The sequence below is a fragment of the Macadamia integrifolia genome, unplaced genomic scaffold (assembly GCF_013358625.1).
Source record: "Macadamia integrifolia cultivar HAES 741 unplaced genomic scaffold, SCU_Mint_v3 scaffold2491, whole genome shotgun sequence".
In the NCBI taxonomy this organism is placed as follows: domain Eukaryota; kingdom Viridiplantae; phylum Streptophyta; class Magnoliopsida; order Proteales; family Proteaceae; genus Macadamia; species Macadamia integrifolia.
Genome location: NW_024868749.1, coordinates 29,797 through 47,780, shown reverse-complemented (window position 1 = coordinate 47,780; position 17,984 = coordinate 29,797). Strand labels below are relative to the sequence as shown.

Below are 17,984 nucleotides of genomic sequence, written 5' to 3'. Positions count from 1 at the left end.
CCCACCCCCAAAAAAAAAAAAATGTAAACTTTTGTATTGCAAGAAAAGTCATACAAAGTTGTGATTTGGATTTGCACCCTTGGCTAGTAGTATATGCCGAACCCTATTGTATACCTTGTTTAATATTGCCTATTGTACACATTGTTTTGGTACTAGAAGATATAAAAGGCATGTAAATTATGCTCCATGAATGAAGAAACATAATATTGATTAAATATGAAATATTAGCAACTACAAAGTGCATTTAACATAGACTCATAATAATAGAGACCTAAGTCTCCCCTCCCAAGTCCCAACTATACTTCTTTATGCGGTGATACATAAGTAAAAAAAGGGGCCCCCTCAGGCTATCCTAATCTCTAATACCATAAACTGTGACATGGAGGATCGAGTCCACTCATTGACTGATGGTGCCGACATCAATTTTCCTCTGACTATATGACAAATGCAAGCCTCATCATAGTGTGCCGGAAGAAACACTTGAAGTCCTCCATAGATGCCCTGTAAATGGCCTCATATACATATTGGAGGTAAACTATACTAGGGTATAAGTTACCGTACTGTAAAGAACCAGCCATTGAGCCATTGTGACTTGATGGTGTTGCCAACATGTATGATTGTCGGGCTGAGTAGGAGAAGAGGTTGTCCACAAAGGACGATCCATGAAATTGATGATGGACTTTATCATGGGCCTAATCCAGTCATCACACTATAGTTTTCGCCATCCCTTTCAAGTTAACTATATACTCCTGTAGCTCTTGTTTTTGTTGTGACAAATAAAGATTTATCACCTTGTAGGCAGTGGGCTCCTTAACCACTAGGTTAGCCTCAACCACCGTATCTAGCATAATTTGATAGTAGGGCCCAGTTGTAGAATTTGTTGGGATGTTGTGGAATGACAACCACTTAGACACGGCCTCCCCAACTTTACGTTGCTTATGCCTTTTTGTTTTCCGATAAATGTTGAGATCTTGCTATAGTATGGGGTCCTCATGTAATGGTGGTATAGGAGCTTCCCTTATACTCTATGATCTTCTCATAGGCAACTTAGCCTACCTCCTCCACTATGGCTGTCCAAATCCACTACCACTACCACTACCACTTGCTCTTGATAGATCAGCTCCCTCCCCTAGAATCTTTGCGTCTATCTCCTCATGAAAGATCGCCTATGCACGCCGAAAATCGCCTTTGCCTCTATGTGCACATCAATAGGCACATACACAGGGTCATCCTCATCCCCCTGTCCTAGCTGGGTCGCTAAAAATATCTTCTCAAATTGCTCCCTCACCTTTCTTTTTGCGTCATCCTCTGGTGCTCCCCTTATGTGTTTAACTATAGCCCTAGAAATCCCCATAGAAACCATAGAGCATGTCGCCACATCTTTGGCATTCCCAGCCAAATGTTGTTTTATTCTTGTGGCATCACCTCCTATGATCTTCTTACCACAATGATTATATGTGTTTTTTCTCTTATCACCTCCAATTGACACTCCATGCCTCCATACTATGTCTCCCCTGTCGCCATCTCCTCCTTGGAAACTACTATCTCATCATCGTATTGTTGCGTGAAGAAAAAAAAACCATTATTAACTGAGGCACATCAATTGACACCATTCAAACAACTATGTAGCTACTTATTTTTTTCCCCTAACCCAGGAATTCGAGATGTAAGAGTAAGAGTTTACATTTGATTATTTCAGATTGATCTGAATCAATACAAATCAAATTAGGGGTAGAACATAATAAGCCTCATATGCACTTTAAAACACGCTGAAATTACTTCCATAATTTTTTTTCTAAACCAAAACAGAATATTTTTTTTATTTTCTTAATTTGAAAATAAAAAAACAGATTTACTAGCAGAAAAAATAATCTGTCTCTGTGAGGCCGTAGGTTGGCTAACTATATCTAACATATATAAAATTGGACCCCATCCAGTTGAACTTAACCATAATTTTTCACATATTTGTTGTAGGAAAAAGATTTTTTTGAAACCAGAAAAAAGGTATTTATAGAAATAGAAAAAATTGAAACTGTGAGGCCATACATTGAGCTCCAGTGTCTGACGTATAAAAGTTTCATCACCAATTTCGGGTGTTTATCATATTTTTTTAATGCAAAAAATCATTGTTGGGAAGAAGTTCATACCTTGAACTGTTGAATGTGGCCAAATATTGACCAATATGAAGCAAACGATGTTGGAGTGACGTGGTAATCCACAGCACCATATTCCAGCAGTGTGTAGAGGTGAGTTGGCAAAAATCAGCAAGATGAAATACACGAGTCATGGTCGAAATTTCGACCAGAACTCTTGAACCAGTGTTTTTAAATAACCCCCTAAGTCGCATCGGCAAAATGATACCTGTGGTGAAATTTCGATTAAGGGTCAAAATTTTGGCAACACACCGAAATTTCGACCGAAATAATGCTGATCTATTAATTTGCTAGGAATTTGGTCTCAGCCTTGTCAAAATTACCGGAATATCTGAAATTTCGGTGGCTAGATTTTGAACCATGGAACAACTTAATCAGAAATGGCTAGAAACAGAACATTGTCACTTCCAGAAATAAAATGAGGGACAGGGGAGGTATAGATTCTAACATCAAGATGCATTTCTTGAGTATTGTGTTGAAGAGCAAGAGGGCGATGAGGTCTCAAGGATGCTTTTAAAATCAAATTTCGAATTGCATGCATGGATTAGTGGGTAAAATGCTTGCCTTGTAATGTAGAACTAGAATTGACAAGTCAACCTAGTCCCAATGTTGCAAGAGACCCTCAGGGAACATATCAAATACCAGAATAATTCAAAATAGATTAATAACAAGGATGTGATCAGATCTGAGATTACGAATATCGATCTCAGATTATAGGGTTTCAAAAATCAGAATAGAAGTAGATACTAAAGGGATATATGGAATGATGAAATTCTCACAGAACCATCTTATTCTCTTGACAGAATTGAGAGAAGAAGTGATTTATATACCTGTAGAATTAAGGCAGATCTGTAACACCTTGAACAGCAAAGAAGAAGAAGATAATAAAGTAGAAGAGGACCTCTCGGGCTTCACACCACAGAGAGTCAACTGGATCAGACACCAATTCCTTCAGCCTCGATCAAGCACAAGACAAATCTTCATGGAGAAGACAATAGTAGCAGACCTTACTTCTTTTTATCAAAAATCATTATTTCTTTAGGAGTCATCTTCTCTATTTATAATGTTGAAGGGGGAGTAATGCAGGAGTAGATCATAAGTAACTAACTCCGAAGTTTATAACCCCAAACAATACAAATAGGAGCAAGAAACAAAGAAATAATATCATCAAATAAACCCCCAAGGATACAATACCCATATAGGAGTAAAACCAGCCCAAAACCCAACCCGATAGGAGAGAGAAAGACCTTTTATAAAGCTGGAGAGAGAAAGCTGCGGCCAGGTCTGTGGGAGTCCGATTGAGTTGTACTTTTGGGTGTAGATAGTCCCTAGGGAGGGCACAAAAACCCCCAAATGTGAAGGGCTTCTGACGGCTGGTTATGGAGTTACGCACTTTCTTGATTTTCAGACCAAAGAGAGAATGTGAAGAATTCTGCAGGAAAATCAACTTGTCTTCTTCAGATAACCTTCAAGAGAGGATCGATTGATCTTCTTAGAGTATAGAACCAGTCCTCCAAAGGATCTATAGATCAGATCTCAAACTTGGGCAGCAATGAGGGTCAATTGGTTTCAAGAACAAGAACTCTTTGGCTGACTGATTCTGATTTTGTATGCTTTAACAGGTCTGAACTTCTAATAACAATAAATAGAACATAAAAATGGAAAAAGAAGAATCGATGGAGGGTTGAGCAGGGTGAAAGAGAATAAAGGAATGAATATCTCACCCCTCAGGTTTTGGGTATCACACCCCTCAAAGGTTTAGGCATCTCACCTCTCAATAACAGTTTTTTTAGCTAAAAAATAATCATTCAATAATTCATTCATTCAAAATCTTCAATTATGAATACATAGGCTCCTCTATTTATAGAGGGCAGAATAGCAATCAAACTACTTAGGAGCTAGTTTCTCAATAGGACTAGACATTCTTACTACAACTAGGAGCTAGTTTCCCAATAGGACTAGACACTCCTACTATAACTAGGAATTCAAAATAAGACTAGGACTTGACTTTATGACTCCAATATGGAGTAGAATTAACTAACTAATAGTCCATATAGGACTTTACAACTGACCAATGGCCTAATGGGCCTTTATTGAATTAAATAGCAACTAATTAAACTAATGAATTAAATCTTGTTTTTCTACCTTCTACCCATATTTTAGGCCCATTAAAGTGGCCCATTTCAAAGAAAACTCATGGGATCAAAGGCCCGACACATATATAACACAACCCAAGGCTTATTTGTAATAAAATAAGCCCAAGTGACTTATCTACATCAGGGAGGGAATTATAAAATAGAAGATTCCTCAAAAAGGAAGCCAAATATTCTCCTAATACAATGGCTACTAAAAACTGAAATTAGAAACTAACTAAAATTAAAAACCAGTTGAAAAAGGAAACTAATGACTTGACTCAATTAATAACTTGATTCCTAAGGAAACAAATATAACTTAAATCAAACCCAATTAAAAAGAAAACTAATGGAAGAGGAAACAAATCAGTGAATCCTGTATGCAACCTTAGAACCCCTAGTTTAGGCCTATAGAAGTTTCCTATTACATTCAAAATACATGGGATCAACGGCCTAACATGTATGGAACCCAACCCTAAGCTTATTTCTATTAAAACAAGCCTAGTTTGGTGAAGAATCTGCATCACCTTGGAAGAAACTGACCTGTAGATAATGAGAGGGAATGAAGGATCCTGAACAGTGCTTGGAATTTCGGTGATGAGGTCATTATGTAGGTAAGAAAGACATGCACATCTGGTCATTATGATATATGAATGTCATTTCATGGCAAAGATGGTCATTCCTATTCCAGTATGACAATGATTTTGACATAATTTTCCAAAATCAACCATGGGTGTCAACTGTCAAAAACCACACAATGGCATTAGAATGCTGGACCCACTTGATGGGGAAGATAATAAGAGAGGTATGAGAAGATAATGGCATTAGAATGCTGGAACCCACTTGAGTATGAAGATAATAAGGAGGTAACAACATGCATGTAGTGGACAAGAGTCCTTGAATGCAGGTCATTTTGTGGAGGCAATGGGAAGAGAGGTAGGAGACAGCATGGGAGTGGTATGAAATTTTAGTGAAGCTAGAAAAAAAAAAAAAAGGTACTAGTTTGCTTGAATATTAAACAGAATTAAATGGAGAAACATGATTCATGAAGTGTTACCATTTAATTGGGGTAAGGTTTATTTGAGTCGAGTCTATGCAAACTCTCTACAACAGTTGAAGAAGCAAGTTAAGGCCCTACTACAATGTTTGAGAGATTTAATGATATCTGTTATATATGTGATGCTCTGGGTTATTCTTTCTTTATATATGTGATGCAGTTGGGCGATGGGTTTATAGAAAAGTATCTTTTGATTTGGTTCCATATTTGCTTTCCTTTTAGACATAGAATTTAGTTTGGTAGGAAGATTGGATTTTTATTTTAGTTGCTATTTAATGTAGTTTCCAATTTATTTAGCTTCCATTTTTACATTGTTTGCTTGCCTTTATATTGATGTAACCCAATGAAGAATTCAGATTTTGGAGAATTAAAAGTTGGTTGAGATTTCTTTTGGTGTAAACTATGGCTATCGTGGGTTATTCCCTCTTCCTGCCTTTCAGAAAATTTTATAATCTTTTCCCTTCCATTCTTCTACTTCTTCTTCCTTACTGTTCCTACTGTAATGTTCTCCTTCTCTCGTAATACTCTGTTCTGGACAAACCTAACAGCCCTTCAGTTGGATCAAAATTCTCTTGAAGGGCATCCATTAATTCTGAAACCTTGAAGGAAGGACGTACTAGCCTGGGCGATCAGAAATCCTAGGGTTCTGGTGGCTGAAATCACTCTCACTGAGAATACCAGCCTTTCATCTATGGCAGAACCTGCTACTGTTGCTGATCCCATGTTTCAGAAATCTGCAATCGAGCTCTGGCTGATCTCTTGTAGTGTAATGTTTTGGATCGACTCAGCAGGCCTAGGCGACTTCAGATTTGGAGATTAAGAGCTGTTGACAGATATTCCATTGGCCATAGTTGTCATGGCGTCGCCAAGGCGGTGATTTGGCATCCTGGCTAAAAAAGAAGTTCATGGCAGTGCTACGATTTACATGACTCACAAATGGCAGTTGCCATTGGCTGATAGGCGTCGCCATGGACTCCAGGTCACGCCTAATTCACTAGGCAGTCGATTTTTTGTAAAATGCAGGGTGATTTTGATAGGGCTATGTTGATTTTTGATATCTGATGTTGCTTAATGTTGGTTTTATATGTTATAGGGTATATATTGTAGGTTTGTAGCATGCTAAATAACTTTAGAAAATAGGGGAAATAAAAAGGTAGCATATTAAATAACTTTAGAAAATAGAGAAAATAAAAAATAACACATGGGCGATTTGACCGCCATGGCAACGCCATAATGGGCGATTCATCGCCAAATCGATTCGCCACCCCTCCACCGCCTTGGATCAATTTGACGCCATGACAACTATGCCATTGGCTGAAGTTCAACTTCTTTTGGTGTTCATCGTGACTCCCTAGGCTGTCGTGAGGTTGAAGACAATGGGTTTTACTTTCTTTTGTTTGAATTTCCAATAATACCCTTCTCTTTTTTCTCTTATTCTCAATTGTCCTATTTTATTTCTTAGTTCCATCTTGTACGTTGCTTCTCCCTTTGATATTTCCTCTTATGTTCAAGTTATCATCTATTTACCAGATTGCCACCCTTTATTAGAACTTCAAGTTAATTACAGAACTGCCATTATTCTTGATATTTAGCTATTTCACTATTAAATGGGTCCATAAGTGAACCGATTCTGGTTTCAGAAACCCGGTTTCGCATAATATGTGGTCAGTTCACCTCTGAGACAATGCTCTAAAGTGCCACCAACCAAGTTGCTGTTGCGTGCCAGTTAAGAAGTAAACTGATAATGCTGTAGAGATTTGAAGCAAATGAACAAAATTGTGCGGGATGTAGCAAGTTCACATAGAACCCAACATTCAGAGGAACTGTTTTAGTAAGAATGTGAAGGTGAAAACTGCTCAATTCAGTGCCACTTCCCACTTATGTTGTTGTAGAGCAGGAGCAAATTGTGGAGGAGAAAACAACTGCAAATACCCCGAAACAGGAATGAGTTAATAATGTAAGGCATGTCATAAACCACTTGATAATGATATCCAGTAAGTTGTGTTGGTACCCTGTGGTAATTGTTTGGCTTGAAATAACATAGTTACTGTGTAAAGACATGCAACAATGGATGCTGGCTTTGTGAGAAGTGCATTCCATCAGTAAAGTTTACTTTACTAAAAGAAGAAAAGAATAGGAAGACAATGAAGAAGATCTTATGAAGTTAGTCTATCGTATGTTTGGGGTTATTTCTCGAGGATTTTGTCACTTTCCTGATCATTGAGATAAATTCTCTGGATAAGCAACTGACAAAACCATTGGACTGATATTCATCAAAATCAAACATGAACTCACAAAAGTGTTGAAAGTATGCCTGTGCCCTTCAATGTGAATCAAATGAGTAACAACAAAAAGGCCTGTGCTCTTCAATTCAAATTGAATGAGCTACAAGAAAAGGCCAAAACTGGAACGATCAAACCCTACAATCATGTGAGGAAGCGTAGGTTGTTTTTTGTTTAACATGCCATCATTTTTCAACGTATGTTCTCTTTCCAGTTATATGAACTGTCTTTACCTGCAACATGATTCGGTGTCAATTCTTCTATTTGTTGAAGTTTTGAGTTAACATGGTCCATAAATTTGACAATCCTTGTGTTGTTCTGTATGCAGGCTTTGCGTAAAAATCTCTTGGAGGAGCTTGAACAAGCATTCCCTGATGAAGTGGAAGCTTATAGGGAGATACGTGCAACATCTGCTGCTGTAAGTTGCTTGAAAATAATATTGTCAATGTCTTGTCTCTTGTTTGAGAGAAAGAATCCATTAGTTATGATGTAATAATTTTCATCCATCGTAATAAACATCCTCAGTTTGCAATATAAACTCAAAAATGGTCAACCATTCACAATTTTCTGTGGAGCATGCATGATATGTTTGTTCTTCCTATAGGGGAGGGAAAATTTTGAAAATGGTGTTTCTTCCACAAATTCTGGGAAAAAACTATCTCAGCCGGCATCCTGCTCTCGAGGGGGTGGGGTCTTGGAGCCCTCCTTTGGCTAGCTTTTAAGGATGAGTTCTACCCAAGTCCCAACACTTTCATGGGTGACTTGGGGGTATTCAACTTTTTTTTAGTTGGTAGATTGATGCATTGAGATGATGTGGGAGAAAGATATGAAAGCAGAATTGGGATGTTGATACATTCTGGAAAAAAAGTACTGTTTTTATGCAACTCTAGTTCAAGACACCTTGGAATCTTTTACAAATTCTGGTTAATCTGAAATTAGGGGTTAATTAGCCAGAAAGAAGTGTTGAAAATTTGTCCATGGCTGATAAGATGTCCATCATCTTTCAGTTTAGACTATTTTTATCTCTTAAGCTGTCACAGTTGGTGACTGAAGGGGACTCGGCTTCAGTAATTTGCTGGTTATCCTCTGCTTATGTAGGTCCATAGGGATACCCTACCATCTACTCTGGTTTTCCGAATCTCTAGGAAAATATTTATATTCTTACCAAACATGGTAAGGCAAAAAATCAAATTCTTCGCAAACCCTCCTTGATTCCTATAAGCATTCAAGAGATACTAGATAGAAAAGATTGTCTAGATAACTCAATGGAAACCCAATATTGGTGGACCTGTTAGAGCCCACAGTCAAAAATCCTTTGTCAGATTTTGAGCTGAGATTCCCAGACTGCATTTAAGCTCAGTCTGAAATAATTGTTGTGATTGTGAATACCATATGGAGTTGCTTGAAGTTGTTGATGAACTCAGATCTGGTGTTTATCAGAATACTCCATCTTAGAACTCTTCTGAAAATGTTCTGGCTGTCTGATATTCTGATTTGATGTCGATATATTTCTTAACTAGTAAGCAGTAATTTTTCCTGGGCGAGCTTCCTCTTGTTTCCTCAATACTATTCTTGTTACATATTGACTTGATTCTCCTGGCATCTGCTGCAGGAATCGAAACGGCTTGCACAATCACAGAGTATTTTACCAAATGGAGATGTGAAGGTTAAGGCTGAGCATTAACCGGAAGTTTGTTGGGTATCAGATTCCCAAAGTTGTATGTGTTCCACCATGGCTGTACTTGAAATTCTTTCTGATTGCATTGTAACAATAACTTTTAGGACATTGTAGAGACTATGGTATCAACCAATATCTCCATGGGTGCTTTTTGTACATAGATCCATTGTTTTTTTTTTCCTTTTTTTTGGGGGGATAGGTAGGCCCAAGAGAGTTGAACTTGTGATCTCTTTATTGCGAGGTGATGGTCCTTGCCAAGTGAACTACCCCTTGGGGTTGCATATATCCATTGTTGTAATATGTTGGAAATCCATTGTTTTTGACATGCTAATCCAATGTCTGTTAAAGACTCGAAATGAGAAGAGAACATAGAAATGTGGTATTCTCCTTTTCTTGGTGCTTGTTTAGCGAGAGGAAAAAGGAAAATTCTTGTATTCAGGCAAACACCGATGATAAAAATTTTCAAGTAATTGTTTCTCTTCTTTTATGTTCTTACTTTTTAAGCCAAAGAAACACAGCATAATGTAAACTTCGAGTTTGATCTATGTGACAAACATAATAGAAATATTTTTACAATTTTACCTTTAAATCTTATCGGTCTATATCGGCATGCATTGACATGTGATTTTATCATTGGTTTCATTTAATTTTTTTTTTAACCATTTTACCCTTATTCATATCGATCCACCAATATGGGATCAGCTAGGTATCTCACACCAATATAAATCAACGGTCTCTGTACTTATTGGTCATCTGATTCTGCGTAAGTATGGCATCGGTGACATTTTCTGTGATCATTATGGTTTCTTCTCTCACTGGATTCACAAAATATGTTGGCAAGAACTTCATCCTTGTTGCCGAAGCTTTAGGAGTCTGTCAAGCTCTTTCAATTCCAAATTATTGAAGGTGAGAACTCTCTTGTGATTAGTATTTTGAATGGCACCCAGATTGCTCAGATTCCTCAGAGAATTAAGCATATTATATGCATGATTATTTCATTATTTATTATTATTATTATTATTATTATTATTATTATTATTATTATTATTATTATTATTATTATTATTTTATATTTAGGTCCAAAGAAAAATTGAATTCATGACCTCTTAATTTTGAGATGACTGCTTCAACTTGATCTGACATATTCCCATGATTCAGTTTTACTTTATGAACAAAAAAACGAGAACCAAGCTGCCGATGCTTTAGCCTCTTTTGCCATTAGTCATAAGTTTTTGTTATTTTGGATCGAAGTCTTCACTTTTTCCTTTTCTTCCCTTTGTTTTATGTAATGACTTTTGCAGGAAAGGAAATTATTTTCTTACTCTGCATCTATTTCTTCTTAATATAATGCTTTCGTTCTTATCAAAAATAAAAGCTACTTACCTCCTCCAGCACCTGGCGTGTCGAAGAACCATCGAAAGGCCGAATAAAGCAAGCAGCTGTATTGTCTTGCCGTGTGAAAGTCCTCTTGCTGGATAGCCGTACTTTTTGATAGATTCACACCTTCAAGCTACAATTAGTGTCAGTTTATTGGGTATTACTAGGACTAATGGTCATCTGCTCTTATACATATTTATCCATATATAAATATACAGTCGATATCAAGTATATTAGCACCCATTGTATCTATATCTCCCTACTCATTTTTTAAAATGACCTTTATATCATTTCTGAATGATACTCCATCATGTAATCCTATTGGTGCTATCCATTAGCATACTTGATATTGATGACATACCTATCCCTCTTCCTTTATGAAGAAAAGATAAAATTCAATCCCATAATCCCTTCCCTGGAACGCTCTCTTCAAACCGTCAATACCTCAAAAAACAATATTGGGGTCGAAGGTATCTTCCTCATTTGGTTATCCAATGCTATCGATCACCATATTCGGCCTTTTCCCATTATTTTTATATGATGTAATTGGACTGTGACGCTACGGAAGCCACGCGTGAAGTTATTATTATTATTTTTTTTGGGGGTAAGATTTATTCCCATTTCTCAAATGTGTTTGGGATATTGAGGCCACGAAAAACTTTGACATCACCATTTACGTTTCCTGACCGGAATCCGTTTCTAATAAATTATATTGGGAAAATTACATGATTACCCACTTTTGGGTTTCCCTTTACAAAATTACCCACAAAAAGTTTTGTTCAACAAAAATACCCAAAATTAGGTTTGGGTTTACAAAACTACCCAAAACAGTGATTCTCCTTCATCTGTCTATTTGTTTTGTCATTTTTACCCCTGGCCAACGTTGTAGCACGGCCTGATGGAGGCCGAGGTGGCAGCCCGGCCTGATGGAAGCCGAGGTGATAGTGCGGCCTCATGGAGGCCGAGGTGGCAGCCCGCGCTCCACCTCTGCCTCCGTAAAGCCGTGCTGAACCTAGGCCTCCATCAGGTCGTGCTGCCACCTCCTCCTCCATCGGGCCGCGCTCCACTTCTGCCTCCGTTAAGCCGTGTTGAACCTAGGCCTCCATTAGGCCTCGCTATCACCTCGGCTTCCATCAGGTCGGGCTGCCACCTCGGCCTCCATCAGGCCATGCTGCAACCTTGGCCAGGGGTAAAAATGACAAAGCAAATAGGCAGATGAAGGAGAATCACTGTTTTGGGTAGTTTTGTAAACCCAAACCTAATTTTGGGTATTTTTGTTGACCAAAACTTTTTGTGGGTAATTTTGTAAAGGGAAACCCAAAAGTGGGTAATCATGTAGTTTTCCCTAAAAACAATTCGTGAAGTGGTGGGATCCACCTCAGATCACACCTCCATGTTGTTGAATTTGGATCCTCTTCGGTGAGAAGATGCTGGAGAGGTGGGGTTCCTCTGTGTGTGACAGTGTGCATTGTGAAATGTATATTGGACAGCTGCAAACCCCTTGAAGTGAGATTTAGGGAACAAGATCATCTCAATGCGCTACCCCCCTCCAACAAATATCAAACAATTGTTAAGCACTTGGGGTTTGTACCCCGTGTTACCAGCCATCCGATGTACATTAGAAAGGCTAAAGCTTCCGAGTCTAGGATTTAGATCATCTCTAGTTAAATTGGTTGATGATACAAAATAGGGGAGAGAAAATAAAACCCTCTATTTCTCTAAATAAAATTGAGTGCCAGATTGTAGTTATTCACATTCGAAGAAATGAAATAATTCACCTTCTCCCTTTGGGTTTACAAATATCCTACTAAGTTGTAGCATTTTTTTAAAGGGAAAAGGTTGGGTATGCCGCCGAGATCAAGTATGCTAACACCCATTGTGTCTATCTCTCTCTTCCCTTTTTGTGAAATGACCCTCATATCCTTCTTGAATGATACTCCATCATGTGATCTTATTGGTGCTATCTGCTAGCATACTTGATATCGGCGGCATATCTATCCCTCTCCCTTTTTTAAAATACTCTTCAAAATTCTTTTCTTTAGTTGCATGATTCCTATTTCTCTATTCTGTTTTGTGTCTGACTGGTTCTTCTCCGGCCACCTCCAGTTGTATAGAATCTGAATCTCTTAGGGGTGTATGTTGGAGGCTTGTGCTATGAATTGTGATAAGGTTTTTTCAGAGATTGCGTCTGAAAGGTCTTGGATGAGATGGTTAAGATGATCAATAATCCCCAGACTTATTACATTTATAGACAACGGGCTTTGGATCTGATTCAAGCTTGGGGTGAATCTGAAGATCTGGCTTATCTACCTGTGTTTCGCCAGATTTCCATGCTAAGCTCTCTCCTGGTTTCTGAATCCCAGTTTTTGGTTTCATCTATTTATATTCCCCCTTTTTGATGAAACTGTGTTTTTTGCAGAGCTTGAAGAATAAAAACATCCCACGACCAAAGCAAAATTATAGGAATTTGATGCCTCTATGATTCTTTGGTCCCAGATGTTCATCAACAACCATTTTCTCCTCCTGAAAGATACCCCATTCCTCACTTGGATCCACATGGTATAGATCATAATGATATTTCATATCATGGTGGCAGTCATTCTGTGGAAGAGAAGAAAGAACTGAAAGAAAATAAATGCGAAAACGACTCATGGAGATCGATAAGCATGCAAGATAAACACTACAAAGACACGTTTTAGGCATACCTGAATCCATGGCTGAAGAATAAGAACTCTTCAAAGTCTTCTTGTATGCTCCTCATACAACACGATCAATGTTGGTTTGGTCTACCCTCTTTCCCTTGTGCTTTTAGGTCATTAGCCTCACTTAATGGATCAGTGATAACTATATATAAGGGTGAGGGTAGGGACCAACCCTGCAATAAAATTAGGGTTTCCTTCCCATTAAGGAAATAATACCTTAGATCCACACATAGTAATAAATATTTCATACCATTAAGATGTGCTAATAGAATCCAATATCTCCATAGAGATCACTTACCGATAATATTGGATTCTTTCTGCTTACTCCATCTTTAGTCAACACCACTAAATCGATTTTGGAAACAAATCTTTGACTATGCTAGCCCACCTCATTGGAAATCTTACAATCTCCCACTTGGGCAGCATATGTCACAAGTTTTAGATTATAAAATTTATTAAAATGACTATCCGATTTAGATAAACTGAATGTGGCCACAAACAAAACAATGCTGAATGGAGTGCACCTTAAACCAAATGCCTTGGTCCAAATGAGAATTATAAACACCCAATCGTATTGATCATCACATCTAAAGCGATATGAGACCAAACACGTTAAAGTGCTCATAACATCACCGACTTGGGCTGAACAGTATGGAAATAACATGCAATAGTGATCATTATGTCTATTTCCAAATTGGTCCTGGCTCGAAAACCAAATGAGCCTTATGAGACAGATACCGAAGGTCTCATTAACGACAAGTGTCTCCCAAACGCTCAAGCTTCAATCAAAGAAGCTCATTGGGACTGGGTCCGGATGTCCCACAACACTAGCACTAGATTTCAATCAAACGAGGCTTTGTTAATGGTTGAATGTGTGTATATTGACTAGAACCTTAGATACCGAATGAGGTAAATACACCACATATAACCTTAATTTTCTGTAGGAGGTAAATAAATAAGTGTATACACATAAACAAATGGCCATAATAAAAATACATATATATTCTTGAGAACAATAATAATGCATCATATGTATAAACTAAAACTGAAAGTCAAATGCGAACATATTGAGCGAAAATCCCACTAATAAAATACATCAAAAGAACTAACAAGTCCCATATTAGTGACATGCTCTTGAAAGATTTTTGCAGTCAAGCCCTTAGTAAGAGGATCTGCAGTCATGTTTTCTGTAGCAATCTGCTCCATTATAATCTGTGACTCTTGAACTTTCTCTCTGATAAAAAAATACTTAATGTCAATGTGTTTAGAGCCTGAAGTACTTTTACTATTATGAGAGAAACGAACCGCAACGGAGTTGTCATAGAACATCCTCAATGGTTTAGATATAGAGTCAACAATCTATAGCCCTGAGATAAAATTCCTTAACCATAAAGCTTGAACAATGGCTTCATAACACGCCACATACTCTGCCAGCATAGTAGAAGATGCAGTGAGTGTCTACTTGACACTCTTCTAAGATATAGCTCCACCTGCCATCACAAATATCCAGAAGTAGACTTGAGGTCATCTAGACATCCAGTAAAATCTGCATTAGTGTAATCGACTACATCAAGTGAATCGATTCTTCCATAAGTAAGGGTAAAATCCTTAGTGCCCCTGCTCAAATATCTCCCAAGTACACTAATAACATAGGCAATGTCAGTCCGTGTGCAAACTTGAGCATACATCAAACTACTAACAGCAGATGCATAAGGTATGTTCTTCATCTGATTGTGCTCCAATTCTGTTTGTGGACATTGAGACTTGCCAAATTTGTCCCCTTTCACAACTGGAGCCTTACTAGGGGAACAAGCCAACATATTAAACCTTTTTAATACCCTCTCAATGTAATCTTTCTGAGACAAACTAAGAATGCCACAAGACCTATCACGATGAATCTCAATGCCCAAAACATAAGAGGCCTCACCAAGATCCTTCATATTAAAGTGACTTGATAATAATCATTTTGTCTCATGCAAAAGATCAACATTATTGCTAGCAAGAAGAATATCATCAACATAAAGCATAAGAAAAATGAACTTACTTCCACTGATCTTCAGATAAATGCACTGGTCCATAAGATTTTCTTTGAAACCACAAGAAGTGACAACTTCATCAAACTTAAGATACTATTATCTAGATGCTTGTTTCAAACCATGAATAGATTTCTTGAATTTGCACACAAGGTGCTCTGTATCAGCTTGCCTGAAGCCAAGGGGTTGTTGCATAAAAAACATCATCTTCAAGATCTCTATTTAGGAAAGTTGTTTTGACATCCATCTGATGAAGTTCCAAATTAAAATGTGCTACTAGAGCTATGATGATTCTGAAAGAATCTTTTATCGAGAGTGGTGAGAATGTTTTCTAGTAATCTATGCCCTCTCTCTGACTGAATCATTTTGCTATAAGTCTGGCCTTGTAATGCTCAATTTCACCTTTAGAGTTCCGTTTGGTCTTGAAAATTCATTTACAACCAATCGGTCTACATCCGTTTGGCAATTCAACCAAATCCTAAACATCATTAACAGACATAAAATTCAATTCATCTTGCATGATAACCATCCACATTGATGAATTGGGATCATTGGCAGCCCGGTCAAAACTAATTGGATCTGAATCCAAAGTAATATCAAATTCATGTTCTTGTAAATAAACAACATAGTCATCAGATATGGCAGACCTACGAGTTCTCTTTGATTTCCTCAAGAGAACATCAGCTGTAATATGATCCTTAATCTCATCAACAATAGGGGGTGTAGGCTCAGCCACTATAGGTTGCACAAGTTCTTGAGTGGGGACATTCTCTTGTTCAATGTGAGGCTGTAATACAGTAAACGGCAGCGTCATAGGCATAGGTACAATAACATGTCCCTCCTCAAAAACAAAGTTACGTGGTTGAGCAGACTGAAAATCTAGATCATCCTCAAAGAAAATTGCCCGATTTGATTCCACTACTCTGGTAGAATGTGTAGGACAATAGAATCTATATCCTCTTGATCTTTCAGAATAACCGATAAAATGACCACTAACGGTCCTTGGATCAAGCTTCCTCATCTAAGGATTGTAAGGTCTCACCTCTGCAGTGTTGTAACCCGATAGTCACTGAGAGGGGGGTGAATTAGTGAGTCCAATTTTGATCCCCAAAAACCTGTCTGATGTCTGGCCAAGAAAAACTTGATATACCTGTCCCTGTTTACACATAGTCGTATGCACACTCAGCCTCTCATAAACACTTCCAAGTGTGCACACCCATTCCACATTTCACGCACTTCAATATAAAATGCAAACAATAAGCACCCACAACACAGGGTTTTTACGAGGTTCGGAAATTTGCCTACATCCCCGGAGTAGTGCCTGTAAAGGCTTCGTACCTACTCAATACACTACTTTTGACTACACCGATAATCGGGAGCACCCACACCCAATTTTCTCAAGTCAAAGCTGAGATGGCACTTGTAGTGTCGGTACAATGTGTAGCACCCACTCCTGGTGCTTAGCACTCACTAAGCACTCAATAAATAATATAGTAAATTTGGGCTTATATCAATGCCCTATAGTCAAGCTCTGCCTAGCATATACATCCACAACTAGCTAGCATGCTTACAGTTCACCACAACTAACCTAGCATGTATACATTCATCCACAACAAACCCTAACATATATATATGCATATAATGTAAATCAAAGGTTAGAGAATCTCACAACCGATTTCCTGGGATGACTGGAAACTTGCACTGACAAGTTTGGTGCTTATACCTTCTCTCTCCTTGGCTTCTTGCTATTCAAAGCAAACACATCCTTGCTTTCTTCTCTTCCTTCTTGGCTTTGAGTTAATGCATCATTAACATACATCAACCACCTCTTTTACCTCCTTTAATGGCCTAAGAACATTTATCATCAAGTATTCATGTTCATTCAAGGACCAACAAAGAGGGGGAAGCTTCTCTTGCCAAAACCGTAGCCTTACTTCACTCAAACCTGATATTTCTTGCTTCCATAGTGTAGGGCTTGAAAAAAATGAAGAAGTTGTAACTTGGTTCACCCAAATCAGAGTTAAAATGAGGGAGATATGACCATTTGAAGTTGGAGCAATGAGATAGCCGGAAATGAAATCTTCGTAGGAGTGGCGTAGGCTACACCGGCGGTGCACGCAACAGGGGCGCAAATCTGGCCGTAGATCTCATCAAGGAGAATCTCTTAATATAGACCGTCTGATTAAAATAACAAATAATAAATCTCAACCACAAGATTCTAATAAAATAGTCAACTAATGACGTCATGATGACATCAGCGGTCAGCATGCACTTTTTGTTGTCGATCTATGATTGGTTGCTTTTCCGGATTTTAAGGGAGCTTGTCTCCCACTCACAAAAGAGAAAGGCTTATCGACAATTGGATCCGAATCCTCCATGATGGCTTTAATCAGATTTCATGAGATCATGAAGATCGGAATCTTTTTTATACCTTCTATACACGCTCGAAACACCACAACATGCCTTGATAAGGTGTAGCGCCAGTGCATCAAGAATTATGCACCTAACTAATAAAATCCTACGCGCAAACATCTATCTCGTCCATGTCAGCACAAAATCTCAGTAGCCTT

At 38.1% G+C, this 17,984-nt stretch overlaps 1 protein-coding gene across 2 annotated transcripts in view; it reads left to right on the top strand.

Moving 5' to 3' along the window:
* LOC122066607 (mediator of RNA polymerase II transcription subunit 10b-like) overlaps nucleotides 1-10,208 on the top strand; it is a 14,796-nt gene extending 4,588 nt beyond the window's left edge. Inside the window, exons 4-6 of one of the 2 annotated variants that reach the window (XM_042630438.1) lie at nucleotides 7,953-8,042; nucleotides 9,237-9,342; nucleotides 10,009-10,208. In XM_042630438.1, the coding sequence (XP_042486372.1) occupies nucleotides 7,953-8,042; nucleotides 9,237-9,308 (162 nt within the window). In that variant the 3' untranslated portion in view covers nucleotides 9,309-9,342; nucleotides 10,009-10,208. Of the gene's footprint in view, nucleotides 1-7,952; nucleotides 8,043-9,236; nucleotides 9,634-10,008 lie in introns of those variants that run through there. The other variant, XM_042630437.1, reaches the window with a different exon arrangement.
* The last annotated feature ends 7,776 nt before the right edge of the window (nucleotides 10,209-17,984 follow it).